The sequence below is a fragment of the Clarias gariepinus genome, chromosome 18 (assembly GCF_024256425.1).
Source record: "Clarias gariepinus isolate MV-2021 ecotype Netherlands chromosome 18, CGAR_prim_01v2, whole genome shotgun sequence".
NCBI classification, from domain to species: Eukaryota; Metazoa; Chordata; class Actinopteri; order Siluriformes; family Clariidae; genus Clarias; species Clarias gariepinus.
In genome coordinates, this window is record NC_071117.1 from 6313600 (window position 1) to 6340578 (window position 26979).

The 26979-nt window shown below is 37.2% G+C and overlaps 1 protein-coding gene across 1 annotated transcript in view; it reads left to right on the forward strand.

Annotated features, from left to right (window-relative positions):
* Positions 1-2098: 2098 nt before the first annotated feature.
* Positions 2099-26979, forward strand: part of LOC128507005 (adhesion G protein-coupled receptor E3-like) — a 38932-nt gene continuing 14051 nt past the window's right edge. Inside the window, exons 1-9 of the mRNA XM_053477621.1 lie at positions 2099-2135; positions 2230-2283; positions 2609-2896; positions 7085-7213; positions 8230-8358; positions 8460-8573; positions 9001-9182; positions 13792-13948; positions 25549-25775. Coding sequence (XP_053333596.1) covers positions 2117-2135; positions 2230-2283; positions 2609-2896; positions 7085-7213; positions 8230-8358; positions 8460-8573; positions 9001-9182; positions 13792-13948; positions 25549-25775 — 1299 coding nt within the window. The 5' untranslated portion in view covers positions 2099-2116. The remainder of the gene's footprint in view (positions 2136-2229; positions 2284-2608; positions 2897-7084; positions 7214-8229; positions 8359-8459; positions 8574-9000; positions 9183-13791; positions 13949-25548; positions 25776-26979) is intronic.

The following is a 26979-nucleotide window of genomic DNA, read 5'->3' on the forward strand; positions in this document are numbered from 1 at the left end:
GCCCATGTACATATGTAATAATAATAATTATTATTATTATTATTATTATATTATTACGTAGATATCAATGTAGATTCTCTCAGAAAATGAATCATCACGACCAATCCAAATGCAGAATTAAGCATTGTTGTGGGATATGTAAAAAATGGAAATCATCACATACTATATAATAATAATAATAATAATAATAATAATAGTTATTAGTAGTAGTAGTAGTAGTAGTAGTAGTAGTAGAATATTGTTGTGGCTTGTTTATTTGTTTGTTTGTTTTCATTTTTAGCCCCTAGCCTAGAGCACTATGTTGAAATGCATGACGTGTGCTATAAATGTAAATGCAAATATATGCTGTATTCCGTAGAACTGTGTTTTATCACTGAGTTTATTCATTCATGCTGATCCACGGTTACATAGGATTAGAATGAGGAATAACAAGTTTTAATTAATCAAGTTTAATTAGACAACATGTACAGTAAAATAGAGAAAAAAGGTTTGAAATTAAGTAAAGCTGTTAGAACTAAACTGTTCATGTTTAATATTTCAACACAGTAGTTGGCAATGCTTTTTATTTATTATTTATTTTGTTCATAATGGACATTAACATGTACTGACATATATATGTATTTATACATATAAATAATATTGTAGTATTTATCATCACTACTGACTAAACATCCATGGCTAGTCAAGTAACTTTATACTGAATCAGATAGGTGATCTTAAGAAGAGAAAATTCCGTGATTTAAAAATTAACTAATTTAAGTAAAAAAAATAATAATAATAATTCACAAACAAAAATTATAGCAAGTGAATATATTAAGCAAAATGAATGTTTATTTATTTATTTATTTTTTTGAAAACAGTCAGTGGATATTATTTATCTTTATTTATAAATGCCTTCTATAAATTAGGTTCATAGGAATTGGTTCATAAGACGTGCCAATTATTTGGATCAAGGGTGCCTAATGATGTATAGCGACAAAAAAAAGTAATAGATTTGGGTTTGAGGAAATTTGCATTGGGAAGCTAATTTGAATATCCAGCTGAACAGAAACAAATGAAGCAAATGGTTCAGGGATGAGGGAGGCGGCGAGTGTCAAGGAGTGCATGTAAGAGCATTAACAATTCCCCAAGAACTGACTGTAAAACATGAACAATGAGATCATGCAGGATAATTCCATTCACAATCACTGGCAGTTCTACTGTGTAGTTGTAGGAGTGTGAGAGAATTCCCCATTAGTGCCTCCAAATGCAAACACAGCAATGTAGGTTAATAAAACAAATGTGTTTATAGCTTTTAATTTTGCCTATTTCACCAACCAGCGATCTTCTTAACATGCTTTGAATTTGTGTTACACCAATTAGGAGTATAAGCATGAGTACTTTAAGTACGTATATTAAAATGACTGAAAACCATATACATATTCAGGCAGAGCAGTCCCATGTTGTTGCTGAAGATGGGGTCATTTAGATGCTGTCAAACAAATGTTTATTAAATTTAATTAATCAGATTTATTTTATTATTAATGAAAGTTTTAGGATAATATTCCCAAATGCAAGGATAATAAAGACTCAATGACAATGACAGACTTAATGGTACTCATCCAGGAATGCACATACAAAGAAAGGAAGATCATCACAACAACACCCCCACCACAACATTTGACTATGTTGCGGATTTCCTGGAATATATGCAGATTTCCTTCTACCAGCACTGGCTAAAGAGAAGAACCTTTGTTCGGTTGTTTTAGTGGAAAGTTTAGCATTTCCATGGAAACTCAAAACATTTGTCGTACACAGCTTTCTGCTGCCATGACCAAAACTCCAGGTTAAACTACCCAAGCACCAGGTCAAACTACCCTGGTTAATTGCATTAGAACAAAATATTCCATGTAGGATGATTTGAAGATTGATGACTTTTCTATTAAAGTTTATGAAGTAACTTTCTAAAGCCAGGCTTGAGAAACAAAGATGGGACTGAAGTCATGACTAGTCACTGCTGCTACTCTCTAATAGGTCATTGTCGTGATGATGTCATCAGCACTGTTCTGTGGACACACCTGAGCTTGGCCGTCATCACAGTCTTGTCATACAACAGGAGAGGACAGGAAGAAGAAACATGAGCTCTATAAAACTGTGTAAGTGTCTGTTAATTATTGTAAATTGTATCTCATGTATGAAATGATGCAACACAGAACTGTTTTTATTCATCTTGTTTTTATATTTTGCTAGGGTTTGTCATAATTCTTCTGCCAGTAATCACAAACATTAGTACTGCTCAACCATGTAAGTTTAATGCAATTGCTTTCGTTTCAGAGTATTTATTAAGTAATTTATAATTACACACAGAAGATAAAGTAGATAAAGTTGGCAAACTTGACATCAAACAGTAGTACAGCAAAGTTCCACAATAAAAAATAGAGCTCAAATTAAACCAAATAAATATTATAGAATCCACCATATTGATTTTATAAGTTATAAAACATGTGCTTGATTCCCTTTTTCTAAGTTGAACAATTTAAGTTTTTGAATTTGTTATAAGTTGTGATGAAAAATTATCTTTTTAATACTTTTGATTTAGTGCCATTAACAAAACATATATTCTCCTCAGCTCCTTGTCTCAGTTATAAAAACAGATCTGAATCATGGCGAAATGTTGGCTTTTGTGAATACACTCAGAATAAGAATGACCTTGAAATGGAGAATGGATGGTATCGCTTCATTGGTGCAGGTGGAGACCAAGTTGTCTCTTCTTGTGCACGTACTAACACCAGTGGAATCGTCACCATTTACAATTTATTCATGTGTAATTCAAACATCAACTACACGGAGTATACACCCTGCAGTGGAGGATTCACAGTCTACTACCTCCGGCCCACCAGTAGAACTTACGCTACACGTGAGAATAATTACTATTTGGAAAAAAATTCTATTTTGTCTTGTTTGTTGCAAATTCTGCTTATTTTATGTGACACATCACTATGACTTGTTATCACTACAATAATTAATACAATTATTATAGTTTCCAGAACATAGTTTATGCAAGTATAAAAGTGATCCCTATATCCATGTAAAATATATATGCATTTTTTGTATGCAGAATGTTTCTTTTTTTTCTTCTTCTTCTTAATATTAGTAGTAGTATTTTAATTACTGCCGTTCTAAAAATTCTATAAAATAATTAATATTATTGATGCAACCACAGTGTTTTCTTGTGCCAGTCCCAAGTCTGGATAAATGCAGAGGGTTGTGTCAGGAAGGGCATCCGACATAAAACATTTGCCAAATCAATGATGCGAATCACAAACATAATTCCCATATCGGATCGGCCGTGGCCCGGGTTAACAACGACCGCCACCGGTGCTGTTGACCTACAGGGTGTCGGTGAAAATTGGGCTATTGTTGGTCGAAGAAGGAGAGGAGGAAGGCGTGTTCAAAAGCAGAGAGAGAAAAGGAAAGGCAAGAGTTTAGGAGTGATAATAGGGACTTTAAAAGTTGGTACCATGACAGGGAAGGGAAGAGAGTTGGTTGATATGATGCAGAGAAGGAAGGTGGATATACTGTGTGTCCAGGAGACCAGGTGGAAAGGTAGCAAGGCTAGAAGCTTAGGATCCATGGTATGGGTAGAAAAATAAATGGAGTAGGAGTTATTCTGAAAGAGGAGTTTGTATGGAATGTTCTGGAGGTAAAGAGAGTATCAAATAGGGTGATAAGTCTGAAGCTGGATATTGAAGGGGTGATGTTAAATGTTGTTAGTGGTTATGCCCCACAGGTAGGATGTGAGTTAGAAGAGAAGGAGAAATTCTGGAGTGAGTTAGATGAAGTGATGCAGAGCATCCCCAGAGGTGAGAGAGTGGTGATTGGTGCAGGGAACAAAGGTGATGAAAATGTGATGGGCAGGTTTGGTCTTCAGGACAGGAATGTAAAAGGACAGATGGTGGTGGACTTTGCAAAGATGATGGAAATGGCAGTAGTAAATACTTTCTTCCAGAATAGACAGGAACATAGGGTGTGGAGGCAGAAGCATTCAGGTAGAATACATCTTGTGTCGACATTGTAATTTGAAAGAGATCAGTGACTGCAAAGTGCTGGTAGGGGAGAGTGTAGCCAGACAACACAGAATAGTGGTGTGTAAAATAACCCTGGTGGTGGGAGAAAGGTGAAGACACCAAAATCAGAGCAGAGGACAAAGTGGTGGAAGCTGAGAAAGGAAGAATGTTGTGTAGTCTTGACAGGAGAGTTGAGACAGGCTTTGGGTGGTCAGGAGGGGCTTTCAGTTGACTGGACAACTACAGCCAATGTGATCAGGGAGACAGGTAGGAGGGTACTTGGTGTATCATCAGGTAGGGCAAAAGTGGACAAGGAGACTTGTTGGTGGAATGATGTCCAAGCGTGTATACAGGGAAAGAGGCTAGCTAAGAAGAAGTGGGACACTGAGGGGACTGAAGAGAGTAGACAGGAGTACAGGGAGATGCAGCATAAGTTGATGGTAGAGGTGGCGAAGGCCAAACAAAGAGCATATGAGGACTTGTATTCTAGGCTGGACAGTAAGGAGGGTGAGGTGGATCTGTACAGGTTGGCGAGGCAGAGAGATTTTGAGGAGTTGATGAATGAGAACAACGGAAGAGAACAAAGAGTAGAAGAGATGACTTTTGTGAAACAGGACGTAGCAAATATTAGTAAAAGTGAGGTGAGAAGGGCGTTGAAGAGGATGAAAAGTGGAAAGGCTGTTGGTCCTGATGACATACCTGTGAAGGTGCTTAGGAGAGGTGGCAGTAGAGTTTCTGACTAGTTTGTTTAACAAGATCTTGGAGAGTGAGAGGATTCCAGAGGAATGAAGGAGAAGTATATTATTGGTGCGATTTTTAAGAACAAGGGAGATGTGCAAAGCTGTGGCAATTACAGAGGCATAAAGCTAATGAGCCAGACAATGAAGCTGTGGGAAAGAGTAGTGGAACCTAGGTTAAGGGCAGAGGTGAGCGTTTCTGAGCAGAAATATGGTTTTATGCCTAGAAAGAGTACATCAGATGCAGTATTTGCTTTGAGGATGCTGGTGGAGAAGTACAGAGAAGATAATAAAGAATTGCATTGTGTCTTTGTAGATTTAGAGAAAGCGTACAACAGGGTGCCAAGAGGGGAGCTGTGGTGTTGTATGTGAAACGCCAGGATTTTAAGTTCTTAGGGTCAACGGTCCAGAGCAACGGAGAGTGTTCAAAGGAGGTGAAGAGTGGGTACAGGCAGGTTGGAATGGGTGGAGAAAAGTGTCAGGTGTGTTGTGTGATAAAGGAGTATCAGCGAGAATGAAAGGAAAGGTGTACAGGACAGTGGTGAGACCAGCGATGCTGATAGCTTAGAGCCAGTGGCACTGAAGAAACGACAGGAGGCAGAGGTGGAGGTAGCAGAGCTGAAGATGTTGAGGTTCTTTTTGGGAGTAACAAGTATGAATAGGATCATGAATCAGTTTATCAGAGGGACAACCCATGTTAGTTGTTTTGTAGATAAAGTCAGAGAGGCCAGATTGAGGTGGTTTGGACATGTTCAGAGGAGAGATTGTAAATATATCGGTAGAAGGATGCTGAGGTTTTAACTGCCAGGCGAGACGAAAGAGGAGATTTATGGATGCAGTGAGAGAGGACATGAAGTTAGTTAGTGTGAGAGAAGAGTATGCAGAGGATAGGGTTAGATGGAGGCAGATGATTCACTCTGGCGACCCCTAAAAGGGAACAGCCGAAAGACAAAGAAGAAGGTGGTTGTTATTATTATTATTATTATTATTATTATTATTATTATTATATTAAAAATAGTAAATGTAGTGTTTTCCATTATGATTAATAGCACTGATGGTATTAATGTAAGCTAATCTTATTCACAAACAATGCATGCATTTTGTAAATTTGAGCAAAAGCATTTTTAATAGACATTAAAATTTAGCATGTTCCATTTATAATAGCCACAATCTTTAAAAATGTAAATGTATGGCATTCATTGGATACTGATGATATGTAAGTTTGCATTTATAAAATATTAAGAATGTTCACATAAAATTTGTATAACACTAGAATAATCAGATTTTGTAGATTTTAAAGATAGAGTATCCAAAACAACACACACATACACACACACACACACACACACACTCACACACACACACACACACACACACACACACACACAATATACACACCCACGCACATACATACAGTATACACACACACACACACACACACACACACACACATATACATACAGTGGGTAAGAAAAGTATTCACACCCCCTTAAATGTTTCACTCTTTGTTATATCGCAGCCATTTGCTAAAATCATTTAAGTTCATTTTTTTACTCAGTAATGTACACACAGCATCCCATGTCAATTTTTTTCATTCTTGAGATGGTTCCACACCTTCATTTGAGTCTAGCTGTGTTTGATTATACTGATTGGACTTGATTAGAAAAGCCACGCACCTGTCAATATAAGACCTTACAGCTCACAATGCATGTCAGAGGAAATGAGAATCATGAGGTAATAGGAACTGCCTGAAAAGTCAGAGACAAAATTGTGGCAAGAGACAGATCTGGCCAAGGTTAAAAAAAAATAAAAAATCTTTAATTATATTAGTACAATATTAAATGTTATGGCATATGGCTGCAATATAACAGAGTAAAAAAAAATATGTATATATATATATATATATATATATATTGGGTACGGGAAGTATTCAAACCCCCATAATATGTATATATATATATATATATATATATATATATATATATATATATATATATATATATATATATATATATCGCCATATATATATTTTATCAATCAATGAATTGTTGTTCTTTCATCAATATAAATTTTATGGCAGGAGTACAGGAATTATATTATCTGTTATAATAAATAAATGCTTGCAATATAGAAAGGCTGTCAACAAATTATTAGAAAAGTATTGTATGTTAATAATGAAATGTATTGTGCTGTAGCTACGGTCAGTGCATACAGATTTTTTACAGTTGTTTACACCATAGCATGATTAAAACAAGATTTATCACTGTTAGTTTGATCTAACTGTTAACCTCCTTTCCGCAGGTCATTCAAACTGCAGCAATTCTTCTTCCTGTGGAGATAATGCTCAGTGTGGTATTGTTTACGGCAGCTGTGTGTGCAAACCTGGCTTGAAATTTAATATATCAAGCAATGGCATATACGAATGCACAGGTATATTAATGATCTCTCCTTGAAAACCCATGCACAGTAAATTCCTACTGTAATACGTGAGGATTACATGCATGAGGAAAGGTTTACCTAGTTAAAAAAAATATAGAACTTATCTTTTCTTATATGTAAATAATAATAATAATAATAATAATAATAATTCTTATTATTATTTAATTTCTCCAGTTCTCCAACCAAAGGATGATTGCAAGGTAAGACAGAAAGAAACATTTCTGGCATGTTTTGGCCTTTGTAATATTATTCGTAAGATTAATAATCATTTCGTCTCCTTTGCATTTTTTATCTTTTGTGGTGATAAACCATGATGTAAATAGTTTTTACACAATAGCTTAAATGTTATTGAATCCCTGTGTTTCTTATTTTTTCCCTGGTTTATTTAAATGTAATTAAAAATTGATAATGCAAATGCGTGTATGCATAGTTTATTCAAATCTGAATGTGGTAACTTATGGATGTGACCTTGCATTTTCCTTTCCATGATTATTACCTTATTATTATTATTCAACCTAGCTAGTTTTGATATGCTAAACATCAAAGCATATTATTGCACTTATATTTGCAGTTGCATGGTATTATTATTATATTATATCCATATTGCATTTATTTTCTCAAAATGGAATGCAAAAGGCAATGCAGATATTTTAACTGTTTTAGTTGTTTTTTGTTTGATTGATGTTCATTTGCTTTAACAAACAAACAAACAAACGAATAAATAAATAAATAACCTGAATAGATGACATTTTTACTTCTATTGTTGTTGTAGACAACAGAATGTGCAAAAGGCTTTTTCGACGATCTTAACTTTCTTCTAAATAAAACAGATGAGCCTCTACCACAAAAAGTAAGATGCTTTTGTCATGTTATTATCTGATACCTGAGTTTACAGATAATCTTTGCACATCGATGTATAATCACTTGGTGTCTCTCTTGCTCTCAATAGACTGTGGAAGTTTATTTAAACACAATTATGAATATTACAAAAAAAATTGTTGTACAAGATTCTACTAACAACAGCGAACTAATCACATATGGAAATACTTTACTGGCTGTCACTGAAAAACTGCTGGCTGCAGTAGTGACAAAAACTGAAAGCCAGAGCATATCAAAAATTTTACTTGAAAAAATGGGTATGATTATAGCAAAAAACCTCTTACAAGACCAAATGAAAATTATACTATATAATCAAGCAATTACAGTACATACACCTCTCATTTTTTTATATTTTCAGAGGCTGAAATACTTGCAGTTGGGAGTATGACTTCCCTGAATAATACCCCCCTGCTCAACACAAGCAACTCTTTCCTGAATATTGATCTCATTGGGATGTCCAGGAATAACAATGGTAATCTCTTCATATTTGATCTTGCATTTGATACATTTTAGTACATTTAAAATAATTGTTGAGTTTTGTGTGTATTTTGAAGATGATGAATGCTGCTTGCAAAAATTAGCTTTCTTAAACAGTGTTACAATGTTTTTAAAGTCTTGCATTTGTTATATAAGATAATTTATATATAACATCTATCTATCTATCTATCTATCTATCTCTCTATCTATCGTAATTATTTCTTTATCAAAAATAAAAAAGTGCATGTTCATTTCGTGTCTGTATGTGTATTATATCTAAAAATCTTTTTATTTAAAACAAGTCTACATTTGTTTTGTAAGCATAAAATGGCATGATGCACAGAAAGCAAAGTGTCATTTTTAAATGTTGTTATTATAAGTAGTACTAGTATTATTTATTTATTTATTCATTTATTTTTCAGGATCTGCTTCTGTGGTGTTTGTGAGCTATAATGACATGCACAAAATCCTAAAACCTAGCTTATTCAAGACAACCATCAATGCAACCAAAACCATGATGTCCAAGGTGGTGTCAGTGACACTTCCTAAAGTCAACAACACATTCCTCACCAAACCTGTCAACCTTACCTTCAATTATACCAATGTAAGCTGTTTTAATTTTTAGATCATGGTGGATATTAGAATTAGGCAAAATCAAATATGCAACAGGATAATGATCAAAAGCTCAGCAGTTAATCTACATCAGAATGGCTAAAAAAGAAAGAATCAAAGGTTTTGGAATGGCCAAGTAAAAGTTCAGACCTTAACCCAATTGAAAGGTGTGGTGGACCCTTAACAGAGCTGTGCATGAGCAAATGCTCAAAAACCACCAACAAAAAGAACAATGGACTGAAATGATATGAGAATTTCAAATGATTAGTACAAGTTACTGGTGCTATGAGGGTCGGCATTAAATAATGCAGAGTATTAGTATTGGCCACCTACAGATGTGGCCATTAAGACTGTGCCTGTTTTCTCGCTAGATGCCGCAATTTAGCGTGCGGCGTGTCGCGACTTGCCGTAAGCAACATTCGGGAATTTAAATAAATGTGTTGTGCTTCACTGAATATCCGCCAGATGGCGCATGGAAGGACTTTATCTAAAAGCCCTAAAAGAACTGTGTATAATTACTTAGCCTAAAACAATATTGTTTCCAATGCTGAAGCAAACATGAATTTTATTTTGTTTTACAACAGATCTGCCATGATGAATGTGTGTATATGTGCTTCATATTATTTTCACAATGATGAAATGAGATGCCCAAATTTGTGCTTTAAAAGTTTCTTATATAGTTTTTGTAATGTCTTAACAGGGACAAAAAAGTGAAAGACATGGCAATGCCTTGGTTTAAATGGTGTTGAAATTAATTTAATTTCTTGATAGTAGGCATCTGATTGTTGACATAGAGATAGTGTTAACTATGCGAATGTCCTGATTCGTAAATATGCCAACATGTCTTATTTAAAACGTAAAAATGTGTCGACATGAACAATATATAATATATTATCATAGTAAGTAAATATTGTTTTATGAACACGAAGTTCTTCTGGTTTTTTATAATATTCATCATATTTGCTGTTTGTGTCCAGCATTGAATAATTATTTCATACATTATTTAACCACGGCTGGAAATAATAGCTGGAATGTGATGTGATTGTGAATTCATGACTGAAATAAAGCTGTTCGTCTTTTGTAAAGTACTTTCACTTTACAAAAGGCAGCGTTTTTATTAAAAGGTTGATAAACGCGTGTTGTACAGTATATACACCGCGACAGCGCGCGCAGTTACTCACTTCTCACCTTTCATGTAGGTCTGCTCGGACTTATTAATTTTGTTTTAAACCCCTCAAAAATGCGTGTGTATACAGCTCAAAACCTCCATCAGTTATTAAAGATAGCATCTATTTAGAAAAAATGCCCCAGTGATTTCAGAGCTTCAGGAAATCTCCCGGCGCTCTGCGCATAACACCGGGCCAGCATGTCGGAAAAAATTTTTATAAACGTTTTCTATCAGTTTTCTATATTAGTTTTAATCAGCACTCAGCCGCATGCATGGAGTTTTCCAGAGCGCACCGACAGAAGTAGACTAATGATTATGAACGCGTCGGGAAAACAGCAAGCAGACTGACTCTGACCATTTAAAAAAACTTTCATTTTCTGATGCGCTCAAGTTCACCAAAAACAATACAGAACAGCGCACCTTATTTGCTTTCAAACATTTACAAAATCACAACGTTTTTTCGTTATTGTGAGTGAGCTTAAATAAAAGTTGAGTCTTATAAAGTCATGTAGTCTTATATAGTTTTATTATATAGTTTTTGCACATTAATCAGAGTCCTCATCTTTTACATTTTTGAGGGCAATAGTTTTTTTCAGCCTGTCACAGCGTGCGCCCAAATCAATATGGCTCCTCGCTCACTAGTTAGGCGGCCTCTCCTTCAGATATGCGAAGCAGCGGGGCTGCGGAATTAGACACGAATGGTAATAGTTAAAATATTAACAAGGGGAATGTTTAATGTCGTGGGCATTATAAGATTTGTACTGAAAACTTCTAACTAAAAAGTGGCAGCTGGCACGCCTAAAAATAGACGCAGGTTGTTATTTTTTTATAGTCTAAATAAAAATCCTCCTCTTTAGTGCCTCCTATTCCTATTAATCCTAAATTGTTGTTCTCTTAGTGTCACTGCGCTTTACAATGCCAGACAACATTCAAATGCAAATTATTCACTCTCCCCAAGTGGGAATCAGCTGTTCTCACCTATACATTCAGAGGAACTGTAATGGACCTCGCCACACTTTAAAAACCTCTTGAATCTGAGGCTCTTCTGAAGACTTTCAGTGATTAAGGCCTCTTTTTAAATTTGTGTGAATTTTATCTTCTGGATTCTAGATTTTAAAGTTGTTGACAGTGTTACCGTTTTTAATCCTTGGAATGGAAGAAATTGATATTTTCCTTATGATAGCATAAATTGCATTGTTTTTAATCAAAAAGGCCAATTTGCCTTTCCCTTATAGTGTTTAGATGTGACAAATATGCAAAGAAAAAAATTAGGAAGGTGCAAATACTTTTTCATGGCACTGCACATGTACGTAGTCAGATTGTTCCACTGGGATCTGCAGTAACATAAACATGCGCTCTTTGTCAGCGATGCACTTGCGCATCCATATGCGTAGAAAAGAGATGCATGGTATTATGGTTTCCGTCATTTTTTTTTTTAATATAGCTTACATATATTTGCGTACTTGACTGGGCTGGCCCACATTGGCCAGCGGCCCACCGGGAAAACTCCCGGTGCTCCAGATGGCCAGTTCGTCACTGTTCCTATTTACTTTCCTACTGTATGTAGAATCAGCGCTTAACCACGCATAAAGTTTTGTAAATTCATTTAACTTCTATTTCATAAGGTTTTTTGCCAGCGGTGGTACAGCGCAACGGGGGTCATTATTTACTATTAAAGAAATTTATGATGATCTGTCACGGCATGCGCCTGTGATGGGTGTGCGCCCAAATCTACTATCGCTACTCGCTCACTCTGTAGACTCCCTGAATAGGCGGCAAAAGGACGGAGCCGCTTATTCGTTTCGGCTGGCGATAATTAATGTTAATATGATCTCGGGCTTGCTCCACGTTATAAAATCAAGGCGCGGAGTTTAGTCCGAGGTCCGGGAAGTACGTGATGTGGTGGAGAATAGGCAGTGGCGGTTTTACACTAAATTGCTCCCCGGGCGAGATGTGCTGTGAAATGCTTTAAATGAACAGATTCTGCCTATAACAGGTCAGGGACAGTGAGGCTGGATCCAGCAGCGCACCACATCCCACGTCATAATACACTGGCTCAATAAAGTGAAGATTAATTTTTAAAACTACTTACTATAAAAATATAACACAATACAAAAACGTAAAACAAAGTTTCACTAAGCATATATCGGGTCATATTTGTAAAACAAAGGAAAGAATGATAAGTCAAACAACATATAAAAGTACTATATTTTCAGTGTCCAGTAGCACCAGTCCCACAGAGACCCAGGAGGCTTAAAAACTGTTTGACAGCAAAATGAGACATTTTGTCACTATTGTCATTTTTTTATGTATTTATGTATTTCAAAAGATGCAAGACAATACTGCCAAAATGTATCATTTACCTGCTGTTAAAAAATATTCTTTGCATTGTCTCTTATTGAGTCACAAGGGTGGTAAAAAGCTATTCATATCATTCAAAGTTATTCATATCAGTGTAGTTAGTATGATTTTGAAAGTGCTATAACTCCACCTGGCACAGTTTCATCCCAGTAGAACAATCTGACTACATGTGCAGTGCCATAAAAAAAAGTATTTGCCCCTTCCTGATTTATTTATATATTGCATATTTGTCACCCTTGAAGTGGAAGTCCAGGGCCACTTTTTGGTCCCAGTCCGCCCCTGGATCCAGATATGAGTAGTAACATGAAGCATAGCTACAGAAAATTAATAAATGATTAATTATATGTTTAAAAATTTATAGTCCTATTGGTATCCTCTTTTGTGGTAATGTAATAACTGGTATTATATCCAATGATATATGCATCTCTAAAATTGGAAGATTGTGGAAATTTTATTAATTTATTTATGTTTTAGTTTATTTATTTATTATTGCAATTAAATTCAGAAAGTAAAGCTCTCATATTTCTATACCCATTACATGTACAGAGTCCCGATGGTTAAGTGATTTATGTTAAAGGAACAAGCAATGTCTGTCATCTTTTCACCTCACTCAATTCTCTTAATTATTTTCACTTCTGTCTCCATTGTTATTGCTTAGTGCTGCTTAGCAGTACCAGCTTCATCGCCACTGCTTTTACGTTTGCTTCCAGACATCTTAGGATGCATGCTGCATGCATGTGACATGTGATCTGCGAGTGAAAATGCATTCATTAGTTTTACAAAATTTTGAAGATGTAAACAATTATACTGTAAATGTATTTCATGTAACATAAAATATTTTAAGCTTTTTTTTTTTACTTTTATTTTGGTATTTACAGAGTATGGCTCAAAAATGAAAAAAAAAAAAATAATAATAAATAAAAATACATCTTTAGGTCCTAAAAATCTAAAATCTAAGAAACTTTATTTGAATAGTACCGTTAATCACTTTTAATGTTTACTAGATCTCTGATGAACTATTGACTAGTAAGGTGTTTTAAACTTTAAACAGTAATTTTTTTTTTTTGTCCAGGCATTAAACCCTGAGGGAAATCTCTCCTGTGTGTACTGGAACGAATCTGAATGGGTTGAATATGGCTGTAGCATCAGTGAGAAAAACAGCACGTACACTGTGTGCTCCTGTACTCACCTGTCTACCTTCGCTCTCATTATGTCGACCAACTCAGACAAGGTAGGAAACAATACAATCATGAAATAAAATCGACTAGCTCTTTTTTTTAAAAAAGGATAATTAAAATAAACTCGTAAACTTAATGGAAGTTACGCAGGCTCTGAGGTCAATTCTGAATGGGAAAAGTCCAGGACTGGATTGAACATTCAAAAAACGTTTTATTAATTAGGTCAGCTGCCTTCCTACCCTCGCACAGACATTATTATTAAGTGTGTCGGCGCACACTTATTACTCTCTTCCCTAGAAATCCATTGCCCAATCCATTTATTATTCCCTAATAATCTGGACCGTTTCACGCCCCGCAACTTTGAGACGACCCACACGTATGTTACACCGTTCCATGTGGCTTGCTCGGGAATGGTGTGCTATGTCTTTTGCGACTATGATGCAACGGAAGGCTCGACCACGCACTGGATGGTATCCTTGCCCATTAGGAGTGACCCGGCCGTCGCAGAGGCATACTTAAAATTTCAGCAAGGAAGACCACACTGGGCATCCAGGCGATGAGATCTCCAACCAGAAGCAGGACTCCAGGACGAGTTAGACAAGTCCAGCAGGCAGAGGAGGTCTGGATCACTGGCAGCTCAGAAGCGACATGTATAGCTCAACAGAGAGATAGGTAGAGGAAAAATGAGAGAGGGAGAGAGAGAGCAGAAGAGAAGAGAGCAAAAGAGATGGAGAGATGGCAGTTAGGTATGGTCACAGTCGAACAATGTATAAGGTGAATGTATATTTAGTGCAGAGTGCAATCCGGCAGGACTAACTATGATGGCATAACTAAAAGGGAGAGCCAGAAGAAAACACAGACATGAGGGCTCCCTGAGATTGATAAAGCAACCAATCACCTCACCGTCAACAAAGCTGAGTGATCAATGAGAGTGGGGAAGACAGCATCTAAACATATAGATGTTCACCGTAATACTCTTTCTCCATAAGTCCCCTAGATCTGCTCCTTTACCAAAGGCAAATCAATTTACAAAAACGCTTGGCTAAAGAAATAGGTTTTTAGCCTAGACCTAAACACTGAGACTGTGTCTGAGTCCCGAACACTATTTGGAAGGCTATTCCATAACTTTGGGGCTTTGTAAGAAAAAGCTCCTACTCATACGCGGTACTGATAAGCAGCCTGCATCCTTTGATCGAAGTAGGCGTAGTGGATTGTAAGACAATAGCAGTTCACTCAGATACTGCGGCGCAAGACCATTTAATGCTTTATACGTCAATAGTAGTATTTTAAAATCAATGCGAAATTTTACAGGAAGCCAATGCAATGTGGATAAGATAGGGGTGATGTGCTCGTATCTTTTGGTTAGAGTGAGGACTCTCGCTGCTGCATTCTGGACTAGCTAAAGATTGTTTATGCACCTAGTTGAACAACCAAACAGTAAGGCGTTACAATAATCCAACCTAGAGGTGATAAAAGCATGTACTAGTTTTTAATTTGGTGACAATATATTTCTTATCTTGGCAATATTTCTGAGGTGAAAAAATGCTATCCTGGTAATATTATCTACATGTGTTTCAAATGAAAGGCTGGAATCTATAATCACACCGAGGTGTTTTACTGTTGCACTTGATGGAACAGAAAGGCCATTTAAAATCACAGTGTGATCAGAAAGCTTACTTCTAGCTGCTTGTGGTCCTATGACTAGAACTTCTGTCTTATCAGGATTAAGCAGAAGAAAATTAATTAACATCCAATCTATTATGTCCTGCACACATTGCTCAACTTTAGTAAACTGTTTTTTCCCGTCTGGTTTTGCTGAAACCTATACTTGTGTGTCATCAGCATAACAATGTAAAAACTAATACCATGTTTACGAATTATGTTGCCCAGAGGAAGCATGTAAAAGGAAAAAAAGCAGTGGGCCTAAAACTAAACCCTGTAGAACACCAAACTCCCCTTGAGAACATGAGGAATGGTCACTATCTAAATCTACAAACTGATAATGATCAGTCAAATAGGATCTGAGCCACAAGAGGGCCGTTCCCTTAATTCCTACTACATTTTCTAATCGGTGAAGAAAAAAACTATCATCAATATTGTCCAAAGCTGCACTGAGGTCGAGTAACACAAGTATAGTGACGCAACCCTGATCAAAGGCCAATAGGAGGTCATTTACTACTTTAACAAGTGCTGTCTCTGTGCTGTGATGAGGCCTAAATCCTGACTGATATAGTTTGTTTATGCTTTTTCTATGTATATATAAACATAGCTGCTGTGATACAGCACTACCTTTTCCAGAAACTTAGAGATAAAGGGAAGGTTTGATATTGGCTGATTTGAAAAGCTGACAGGGGTCGAGGTCAGGTTTCTTGATTAGTGGTTTAATAACTGCTAATTTAAGGGATTTAGGAACATACCCACTGCTGAGTGAACAGTTAATTACTTTCAACAGGGGTTCTGCTATTGCTGGAACTATCTGCCGGAGAAAATGTGTCGGTATAGGATCTAATTCACAGGTTGAGTGAAATTAGTTCTCTTGCTTCGAGGGGAGTAAAATATTCTAGTTTCTGACATGATGTGATTAATTTTATCATATGTATCAGTTAAATTGTCTGGTTTCAAAGCCTGATTTTTTTGCCTAATATATATATATATATATATATATTAATTGAAAAAGTACATGAAATCCTCACTACTGTATGTTGTTGTTGTGGAAATTTCTGCAGTGGTCTTGTTTTTAGTTAATTTAGCTATTTTTTGTTATTTTCTATAAGAGTGGATAGATACATTGATCTAGCAGCACTAAGAGCTTTTCTATAGTTCAGGATGACATACAGTAGTAGTTCTCTCCTTCCATGCTATTTGGAATACTAACAATTAGGTTTGACGCCATTTGCGTTCTAATTTCCGAGCGGTTTGTTTTAGAGTGCGTGTGTGGTCATTATACCAGGGAGTGAGTTTCTTATCTTTAATCATTTCCCTTTTTACATGGAGCTACATTATCTAAGGTCTAACAAAGTGTTGACTTTAAAAATTTGGTCGCCTGATCGAGTTCTGTGGAGTCAGATGGTGATCCAATCAAAATTGGTAACTCTGGGAGATTATTGATAAAGCTCTGTGTGGTATTTGATGTGAACGTACGTTTAAAGCAGTAGCACTGTGTACTGTGTATTAGTGAGACACACTTTAATCGACAAGTGATCTAATATAACAAGACAGTGATCTGGGAGAACTTCAGACTGTGGAATTGTAATTATGTTTCTTATACTTAATCCGAAGGATAATAATAAGTCCAAAGTGTGACCTGCTTTATGAGTGGGTCCTACTACACACTGATTTACTCCTACTGAGTCCAGTATGGACATAAATGCTATTCTCAGAGAGTCTTCTGGATTCTCAAAATGAATATGAAAGTCTCCAGCAATTAACGCTCTGTCTACAGAAATAACCAGGTTTGAGAGGAAATCTGCAATTCTGCAAAGAAACTCAGAGTAGGACCCTAGAGGTCTGTAAATGATGATTAGCGGAATCAACTGAGCTAACTTTGTTACTATAGAGCACTTCAAATGCATTAAATTTAAGTCTGTGTTTTTGTACGATAGACAGATTATCATTGTAAATTCAATTCAATTTTATTTGTATAGCGCTTTTAGCAATTTTCATTGCCGCAAAGCAGCTTTACATAGTCAAAAGAATTATTTAGGTTTGTATGAAATGTGAATTTGTATGAATCAAAATGGTCAGTTTGTCCCTGGTGAGCAAGCCGAGGGCGACAGTGGCAAGGAAAAACTCCCTGAGATGGTAAGAGGAAGAAACCTTGAGAGGAACCAGACTCAACAGGGAACCCATCCTCATTTGGGTGAAACAAAAAGCAGTAAATGATCTGCATTTATACAGTGTGTAGGGTGGGAGGCAGTTCAGCTATAATAGCTGATGTTAATTGATGTTAATATGGAGTCCAGGTAGTTATTGAAGACCCAGGTAGACTTGTAAGAAGTTCCAGTCATGAACTATCGAACTGTCAAGTCCCCAGAGAAACAGTTGCCAACACCAGTCAAGGCCAGAACCATTTTCTAGGTAGAGAGAATCATTCCCAGACACCAGACGCATCCCAGAGAGACACATGGGGCATCCATGTGACGAGATCTTCAGCCAGAAGCGGGGCACCAGGATGGGTCAGACAGGTCCGGAGGGCAGAGGGAGTCTGGATCACTGGCAGCTCAGGAACGACATGTGTAGCTCGACAGAGAGAGAGAGAAAGAGTGAAAGGGGGGGACAGGAGGAGAGAGGAAAAAGAAAGAGGGGGGGAAAGAGAAGAAGAGGAGAGATGGCAGTTAGGTATGGTCACAGTCACACAATGTATAATGTGAATGTATATTAACTGTAGCGTGCAAGCAGAGACTCCGGCAGGACTAACTATGACAGCATAACTAAAAGGGAGAGCCAGAAGGAAACACAAACATGAGGGCTTCCTGACATGTAAAGCAAACAATCCCCTCACCGTCAGCAAACCTGAGTGATCAACGAGAGTGAGGAAGACAGCATCCAAACATACCAGTTCACCATAATACTCTACGTCCATGAGTCCCCCAGATCTGCTCCTTTACCTATGGCAAATCTATTTATTAAAATGCTCGGCTAAATAAATAGGTTTTTAGCCTGGACTTAAACACTGAGACTGTGTCTGAGTCCCGAACACTATTTGGAAGACTATTCCATAACTTTGGGGCTTTGTAAGAAAAAGCTCTGCCCCCAGCTGTATTTTTCATAATACGCGGTACTGACAAGCAGCCTGCATCCTTTGATCGAAGTAGGCGTGGCGGATCGTAAGACACTAGCAGTTCGCTCAGGTACTGCGGCGCGAGACCATTTAATGCTTTATATGTCAAGAGTAGTATTTTAAAATCAATGCGAAATTTCACAGGGAGCCAATGGAGTGAAGATAAGATAGGGGTGATGTGCTCATATCTTCTGGTTCTGGTGAGGACTCTCGCTGCTGCATTCTGGACTAGCTGAAGCTTATTTATGCATCTAGCTGAACAACCAGACAGTAAGGCATTACAATAGTCCAACCTAGAGGTGATGAAAGCATGAACTAGTTTTTCTGCGTCGTTTAGCGACAATAAATTTCTTATTCTAGCAATATTTCTGAGGTGAAAGAATGCTATCCTGGTAATATTATCTACATGTGCTTCAAATGAAAGGCTGGAATCAATAATCACACCAAGGTCTTTCACTGTTGCATTTGATGGAACAGAAAGGCCATCTAAAGTTACGGTATGATCTAAAATTTTACTCCTAGCTGTATGCGGTCCTATGACTAGAACTTCTGTCTTATCCGGATTTAGCAGAAGGAAGTTAGTTAGCATCCAATTTCTTATGTCCTGCACACATTGCTCAATTTTAGTAAGCTGTTTTTTCTCATCAGGTTTTGCTGAGACATATAACTGTGTATCATCAGCATAACAATGAAAACTAATACCATGCTTACGGATTATGTTGCCCAGAGGAAGCATGTAAAGGGAAAAAAGCAGTGGACCTAAAACTGAACCCTGCGGAACGCCAAACTCCACTAGAGAACATGCAGAATAATCACCATTTAAGTCTACATACTGATAACGATGGGTCAGATAGGATCTGAGCCAGGAGAGGGCTGTACCCTTAATTCCCACTACATTTTCTAATCTGTGAAGAAGAATAGCGTGATCAACAGTGTCAAAAGCTGCACTGAGGTCAAGTAATACAAGCATAGTTACACAACCCTGATCAGAGGCCAATAGAATGTCATTTACTACTTTCACGAGCGCTGTCTCTGTACTGTGATGAGGCCTAAATCCTGACTGATACAGTTCATGTATGCCATTCCTATGTATATATGAGCATAGCTGCTCCGCTACTATCTTTTCCAGGATCTTAGAGATAAAGGGGAGGTTTGATATTGGTCTGTAACTGGACAGCTGACAGGGGTCGAGGTCAGGTTTCTTAATTATTGGTTTGATAACTGCTAATTTAAAAGATTTTGGAACATATCCAATGCTGAGTGAAGAATTAATTATTCTCAACAGGGGTTCTATTATTGCTGGTACTATCTGTTTAAGAAAATGTGTCGGTACAGGATCTAATATACAGGTTGATGAATTTGAAGAAGAGATGAGTGAAATTAGTTCATTCTCTTCAAGGGGAGTAAAGTATTCTAGGTTCTGGTCTGACATGGCTAGATTAACATCTGCATCAATTACATTGTTCGGTTTCAAAACCTCAATTTTATGCCTAATATTTACAATTTTATTATTAAAAAAGTTCATGAAGTCCTCACTATTGCATGATGTTGTTGTGGAGATTTCTGCAGTGGTCTTATTTCTGGTTAATTTGGCTACAGCATTAAATAAGAATCTAGGATTATTTTTATTTTCTTCTATAAGAGTGGAGAGATATGTTGATCTAGCTACACTAAGAGCTTTTCTATAGTTCAGGATGCTCTCCTTCCATGCTATTTGAAATACTAGTAATTTAGTTTGACGCCATTTACGTTCTAATTTCCGAGCGGTCTGTTTTAAAGTGCGCGTGTGATCGTTATACCAGGGAGCAAGTTTTTTATCTCTAATAATTTTTCTTTTGGCTGGAGCTACATTATCTAGGGTATAGCGAAATGTCGACTCTAAATATTCAGTCGCCTGATCGAGTTCTGTGGGGTCAGACGGTGATCTAATCGAAGTTGGGAACTCTGGGAGATTACTGATAAAACTCTGTTTGGTAGTTGATGTGAATGTACGTTTCATACGGTAGCGCGGCGCTGTGTGTACATTATTATTGTGACACACTTGCAATGAGACAAGATAGTGATCTGAGATAACATCAGATAGTGGTATTGTGAATAAATTTCTTATACTTAATCCAAATAATATTATTAAATCTAAAGTGTGACCTGCTTTATGAGTGGGTCCTACTACACACTGATTTACTCCTACCGAGTCCAGTATAGACATAAATGCAGTTCTCAGAGGGTCTTCTGGGTTTTCAAAATGAATATTAAAATCTCCAGCAATTAACACTTTGTCTACAGAAATGACTAGGTTTGAGAGGAAATCTGCAAATTCACTAAGAAATTCCGAGTACGGCCCTGGAGGTCTGTAAATGACAATTAGCGGGATCGACTGAGCTGACTTAATATAGTTAAATACACTTATGTTACTATAAAGAATTTCAAATGAATTAAATTTGTGTCCGTGTTTTTGTACAATAGTCAAATTATCATTGTGAATAACTGCGACGCCTCCTCCTCTACCAGTTAACCGAGGCTGGTGTATGTAGCTGTATTCAGGAGGACTAGCTTCATTTAGAGCTACATACTCGTCCTGTTTAATCCAGGTTTTAGTTAAACATAATATATCAAACTCCTGGTCCCTCATTTATCAACAGTGCGTAGAAAAGGTTCTATATTTTGTCCAACGAATGAAATTTAGAATGTGCCTAAGTACAAGAAAATCCGCATTTATCAAATGTGCGCACGCAGTTCTTACGCACATGAGTAAGCAATCATTGTTGATAAATACCACATGTGCATAAGTACCATGCTCGTTCACATTCATGGTCATTAGCATTCGGAAACGCCTCCAATTAACCATATATGGTGACAACACTTCCCTTTAAAAATTAAGTGATTGTGTTTTTTCCTCACTGCAATAATGGCAAAGAGAGCAAAGAAGAGGAACTTCACAAACACAGAATTAGAGATACTTGTAAATGAAGTTGAATCCAACCAACAGATATTGTTTAGTTCATTCACTGCAGGAGGAATTACAAATAAAAGAAAAATGCTGCATGGGAGAATGTCACCAATGCAGTTAATTCCGTTGTGTCTGAGGAAAGAACTGTCCCAGAAATAAAAAAAAATGGTTTGATATTAAAGTATTGGCTAAAAAACGTGTCACAGCACACAGACGAGAAATGTCCGCAACTGGAGGAGGACAGACAACAACTGAACTTTCCCCATTGGACAACCTCATAGCCTGCATCATCGGAGACACGGCTCTGTCCGGGATTACTAAGGACGGTGACACTGATGCTCTTGCGACAGAACAAACCGGGCCATCTAACACCCAAAGTGAAGGTAAAATAAACCAACTGGAATAGGATATTGTGTTTGCATACATTTTATTTCAATTTGTAAACTGTTAATGAAATCATTCATAGGATAAACTCAAACAAGTTAATGTGAACATGTGTTTCCTAAATAGCGACACCCGTTGTGCCTGAGGAGCTTGAGGAGCCGGGCCCATCCATTGCCCCTTCCATGCGCCGTGCGCCAAGAGTGCTGAGTGAGGTGGGGCTACAGAATCAAGAGGAAACAACAAAATCCATTAATGACCTAAAGGATCAACTGAGCAACATAACGAATGTATTGATTCAAATCAACGTGTCTTTGAAATAGATTGCCTCTTGCGCAAATACAATTGCTAATAAACCATAAACCGCTGACTAATGTGATTTCAGTTATTTGTTTCCACTAAGCTGCAAAACACAAAATGAAATCGCTGTAATGTTTCTGCACTCGACCAATGGCCAGACTTACCTACAGTAAAATGTCTGTATGATCCTCTGTCTTGTCTGAATGCCAGCGGCATTAGGAGGTGGCAGGGGCACTGCATCGGGCATAGGGCCGTCTGGTCTTGGGGGTTCCTGCAGAGGGATGCCCTGTCTGATGTCTACGCACCATTGATAAATAAGGGCCCTGGCCTCTGATAGTTTCATTTACAATAACTGCTTTAGATGCGAGAGATCTAATATTTAACAGTCCTAGCTTCAGATCAAAGGTGCCGGCTGTGTATTCAGTGTGTTTTATTTATTTTTTGTCTCTATATTTAATAAATTACTAAAACAGACTTTCTGAGGCTTTCTACATTTTTGCTTAACTCTGGGAACAGACACAGTCTCAATATGTTGAACCCTGAGTGACGACTTTATGCAGCTAGCAGACTGTTGGTTTAGCCTATACTACAGGAAATGAGAGCAGCACCTTCCCGAGTAGGATGAACCCGCTCTAATAGGCCAGTTTTGCCCTCAAAAGGTCCAATTATCTATGAAGCACACGTTGTCTTCAGAGCACCACCTGGACATCCAGCGGTTCAGCGACCATAACCTGCTGTGAGCTATGTCACCATGTCTCATTGGGATGGGACCAGAGCATATTACTTTATCAGATATTGCCTTCGCTTGTTTAAACACCTCTGTGAAGTTATTCTTGCTAACCTCTGACTGACAAAGGCGTATATCATTAGCTCCAGCATGTACCACTATCTTAGAGAACCTGTGCTGTCCTAGAGCCCTAAGATTACCTGCTATGTCCGGTGCTCTGGCTCCCGGAATACACCTAACCACTGCCGCTGGTGCCCCTAAAGGCCTGGCTAATTTCACATAAATTTTAATTTAATGCCGGAGTTGGGGGCTGGTTATCTCCGCCTGCGGCACCCAGACTGTCCGCTACGGGAATAACACTGCTCTCACACTCTCTAACCCTCTCTAAAGTCTGGATGCGCTCCTCTAACGCTGATATCTTCTCCGTCAGAGTGCTCACTAACACACACTTATTACAAGTAAAATTACCACTAATGACGGAGAAAGAATGTTTAAACATCCTGCACTCCACACACTGAACGAGCTAAATGGTAAAAATGATAACGTACCTGAGTCGGAGTTTTAATTATTTGGTGATGGATTCCGCTTGTTTTTCTCAGATGCATCGCGCGTTTTTCGAAAAAGCGCAAAAAAAACGGAATAAGGCAAAAATCCAGTAGTATTAAAGCGTAAAACTAGTTAATGTTGTTATTTAGTATAAATGGGAAAAGGCAGTGTAATTTAAACGATACAAACAAATGAGGAACTTTCGCGGGAACAATACGAAAAACAGGAATCTACCAATTGAGAATTGAACATTAAGCATAGAGAACATAGAGACTGATTTCTTATTGATATATACTAGCATTATTACACATCGTTTACAGGTTTATAGAAATAGTTAAAAGGTTACATCTAATAATAATCTGATCTAATCTTTAATGTAATCAGTGATATTATTATTATTATTATTATTATTATTATTATTATTATTATTTCAGGTTAAAGCCCACGTACAGTACATGTCTGTCTGTCTTTCTGTACGCCAGAACTCTCTGTCTAACTTATTAATACACTGAATCACATTTTGTAAAGTTGAGTTTATTACACCTTGTTTACGCTAAGTTGTACTTCTTTCGTTGTCAGACAAATGCACTCCCTGTTCGGACTAATTGAATTATGCCAATTACGACCCCTTGGGTCAATCACAGATGAGAAATGGAAAAAGTAGATGGGATAAAGGTTATGTTTTAAAATGACTGCAGCACATTAAAACTCACTTTTACCACTTTTATAAGTGGTTTTCCTTTAATAAATTAGCTCCATCTAACTTACACAGCATTAGACTGTAATCAGTTATAGCAATTGTCTGTGCTTATGGTTTGAGGGAAGGATACAGTACAAGGTTGGTTATATTCACCATTGGCCTTATAGTTGTATCCCGCTAAGTGTGGTGAGGTTAAGGGGGTTGGCTCGAAATCTGCCGATCCCCTGGTTTTAACAATGTAGCTAATTACGCCACCTTGAGTCAATCACAGATGAGAAATGGAAAAAGTAGATGGGATAAAGATTATGTTTTAAAATGACTGCAGCGCGTTAAAACTCACTTTTACCACTTTAATGCTGTTATTTCAGTGGTGAAAATATTAACTAGTTTGAGTAAAAATATTCGGTTTAGCTTTTATAATTAAGATCTATTGGTGCAGTAGCTTTTACATTATTTACATTGAACAAGTAGCTTATTAGTTGCTGTAGTCTTAAAGTAGATTATAAAATCGGACACGTAACCGTTCATAACATTGTTTTTACTCAACATTTTGATCTGACACTGGGCCCGCCCAATGAGCCGAGTGGCACATTAAGGGAACCAACTGAAATACTGTGCTCCCAGTTTAGGTATTTTACATGTCCCCCCCTCAGACTGCTGTAGATATGTTGCTCTAACAATTGTGTTCTTAAGCTCTTAGTGTTCTCATAGTGGTGCTTTACATCACTGCTTGTTATTAACACCAATGTTTCGGAATTCATGACTTAAACTGGTTTAAGCCTTCCTGTAGGAAGAATTAACAAACAGTAATTTGTCTATACATCTTTAAAGGGTTCGTTTCAGCTTTTTTCTTTTTTTGGAGTAAGCCAACATGCGTTTGTTTGTGTTTGGTGAATATTTGCATGGCTTGAAGGTGCATTAACATATCACTTCTTCATCTTCTGCATACTCTATGTACACAAGTCTCACGTTGTTTGGCTCTGTTAAGTGATGCATATAGTCATGGCAATGTAATCCAGCACATAACTGCTCATAACGTCCCTTCTACTCAACATTTTGATTTTATAGTATCAGTCAATCTGGGAGAAGTAAGTAAAATAATAACAGAGATGTACATGGAAAAATAATGTAAAAAAAAATATATATATATATATATTTATTTTTTTATTTTTTTATTTTTTTGCTCCTTCTTATTAAGAATATCCAAACACTTCCAGACTTTGATAAATTCTTTTGTCAGGTTTGTTATATAATTTATAATAAGTATTTGATTTGCAGGATAAGACTGAGGATGATGCCACAGATCTCTTTAACACAGTGGCGGTCTCTGTGGGGTTAGTGTTCCTCACCTTGACTGTACTGACTCTTGCTGTTTGCCAGCGAGGACCAAAAATCACCAATGCAGCTTTGCTCAATCTGTGTATCAGCTTGTTTTTTGCTCATCTGACATTCCTGCTTACACAGAAGTTATTGCAGAGCATAAAAGAGCATACTCAGGTAAGTGTAGCTAGTAATATACAATTATCTGATGGTAGAGTACTTCACTTTTTCTACATGTGAGATTGTGTCCAACTCTTTGCTACAATTATCATTTGTCAGGAATAATATGTAAATTTGAAGTAGTTCTATCATTGTTACATTCTGCAAGTCTTTAGACTATTTTTACTATTCTCCTTTCTTGATAATTTGGCTTCATAAGTGGTTTTCCTTAAATAAATTACCTCCATCTAACTTACACAGCATTGGACTGTAATCAGTTATAGCAAATGTCTGTGCTTATGGTTTGAGGGAAGGATACAAGGTTGGTTATATTCACCAGTGGCCTTATAGTTGTATCGTCCTAAGGGTGGTGAGGTTAAGGGGGCTGGCTCGAACTCTGCCGATCCCCTGGTTTTAACAATGTAGCCAATTACTCCACCTCGGGGAGGGCGCCCAAGGAAATCGAACAACCCCAATTATCACCTTAACTAAGGCACCCAGGTACGTTCATTGAAAATGAAAGAGGCGTGGATTTCGTACATAAACATGTTTATTGTCTCAAAAACAATCATACACATGTAGTAGTTCAGAAGTTTCGTATAGCAATGCTAAAAGCAGTTGCAACTACTTCAAGTATATTCTTCGCCAAGAATGATACACAACGTCTTAAAATACACATGATCACAATAAAGCTGCAGCTTACCAGTGGATGAGTAGACTATGAAAAAGAGGGGCGATGAATTTCCTTACTTTAATCACCCCAAACACACGTAAATCACACCCACACGCAATTCACTGTGATCAGCAGCACAAAGGGGTGACCAACACCCACACACGAAGAAGCGAAACCACCCCCAGCACGTCACACTGCTACCACCGTTAGCTAACAGCTCTACAAGATTATCATTGAGATAAAAACAATCAACCTGAAAAATAGGTGAGTAAGAGAGAGAGAGAGAGAGGGGGGGGGATGACAACTCTTAAAACTATAAACGAGTTCTTAGACAGACAATATTATAGTGCATGTGAAGCAGCAATATAGCAAAGCACCAATCCAAGAAAAACAGCATTCATGCAACAGAAGTAAAGGGGAAAGTAAATATATATGCCATTGGATGAATATATATATATTTCATCCAATGGCAGTAAAGCAAGACATATGCAATAAAAAAACAGCAGTGAAACAAAAGCAGCAGTGTTTATGCATAAGTCCACAGCACCC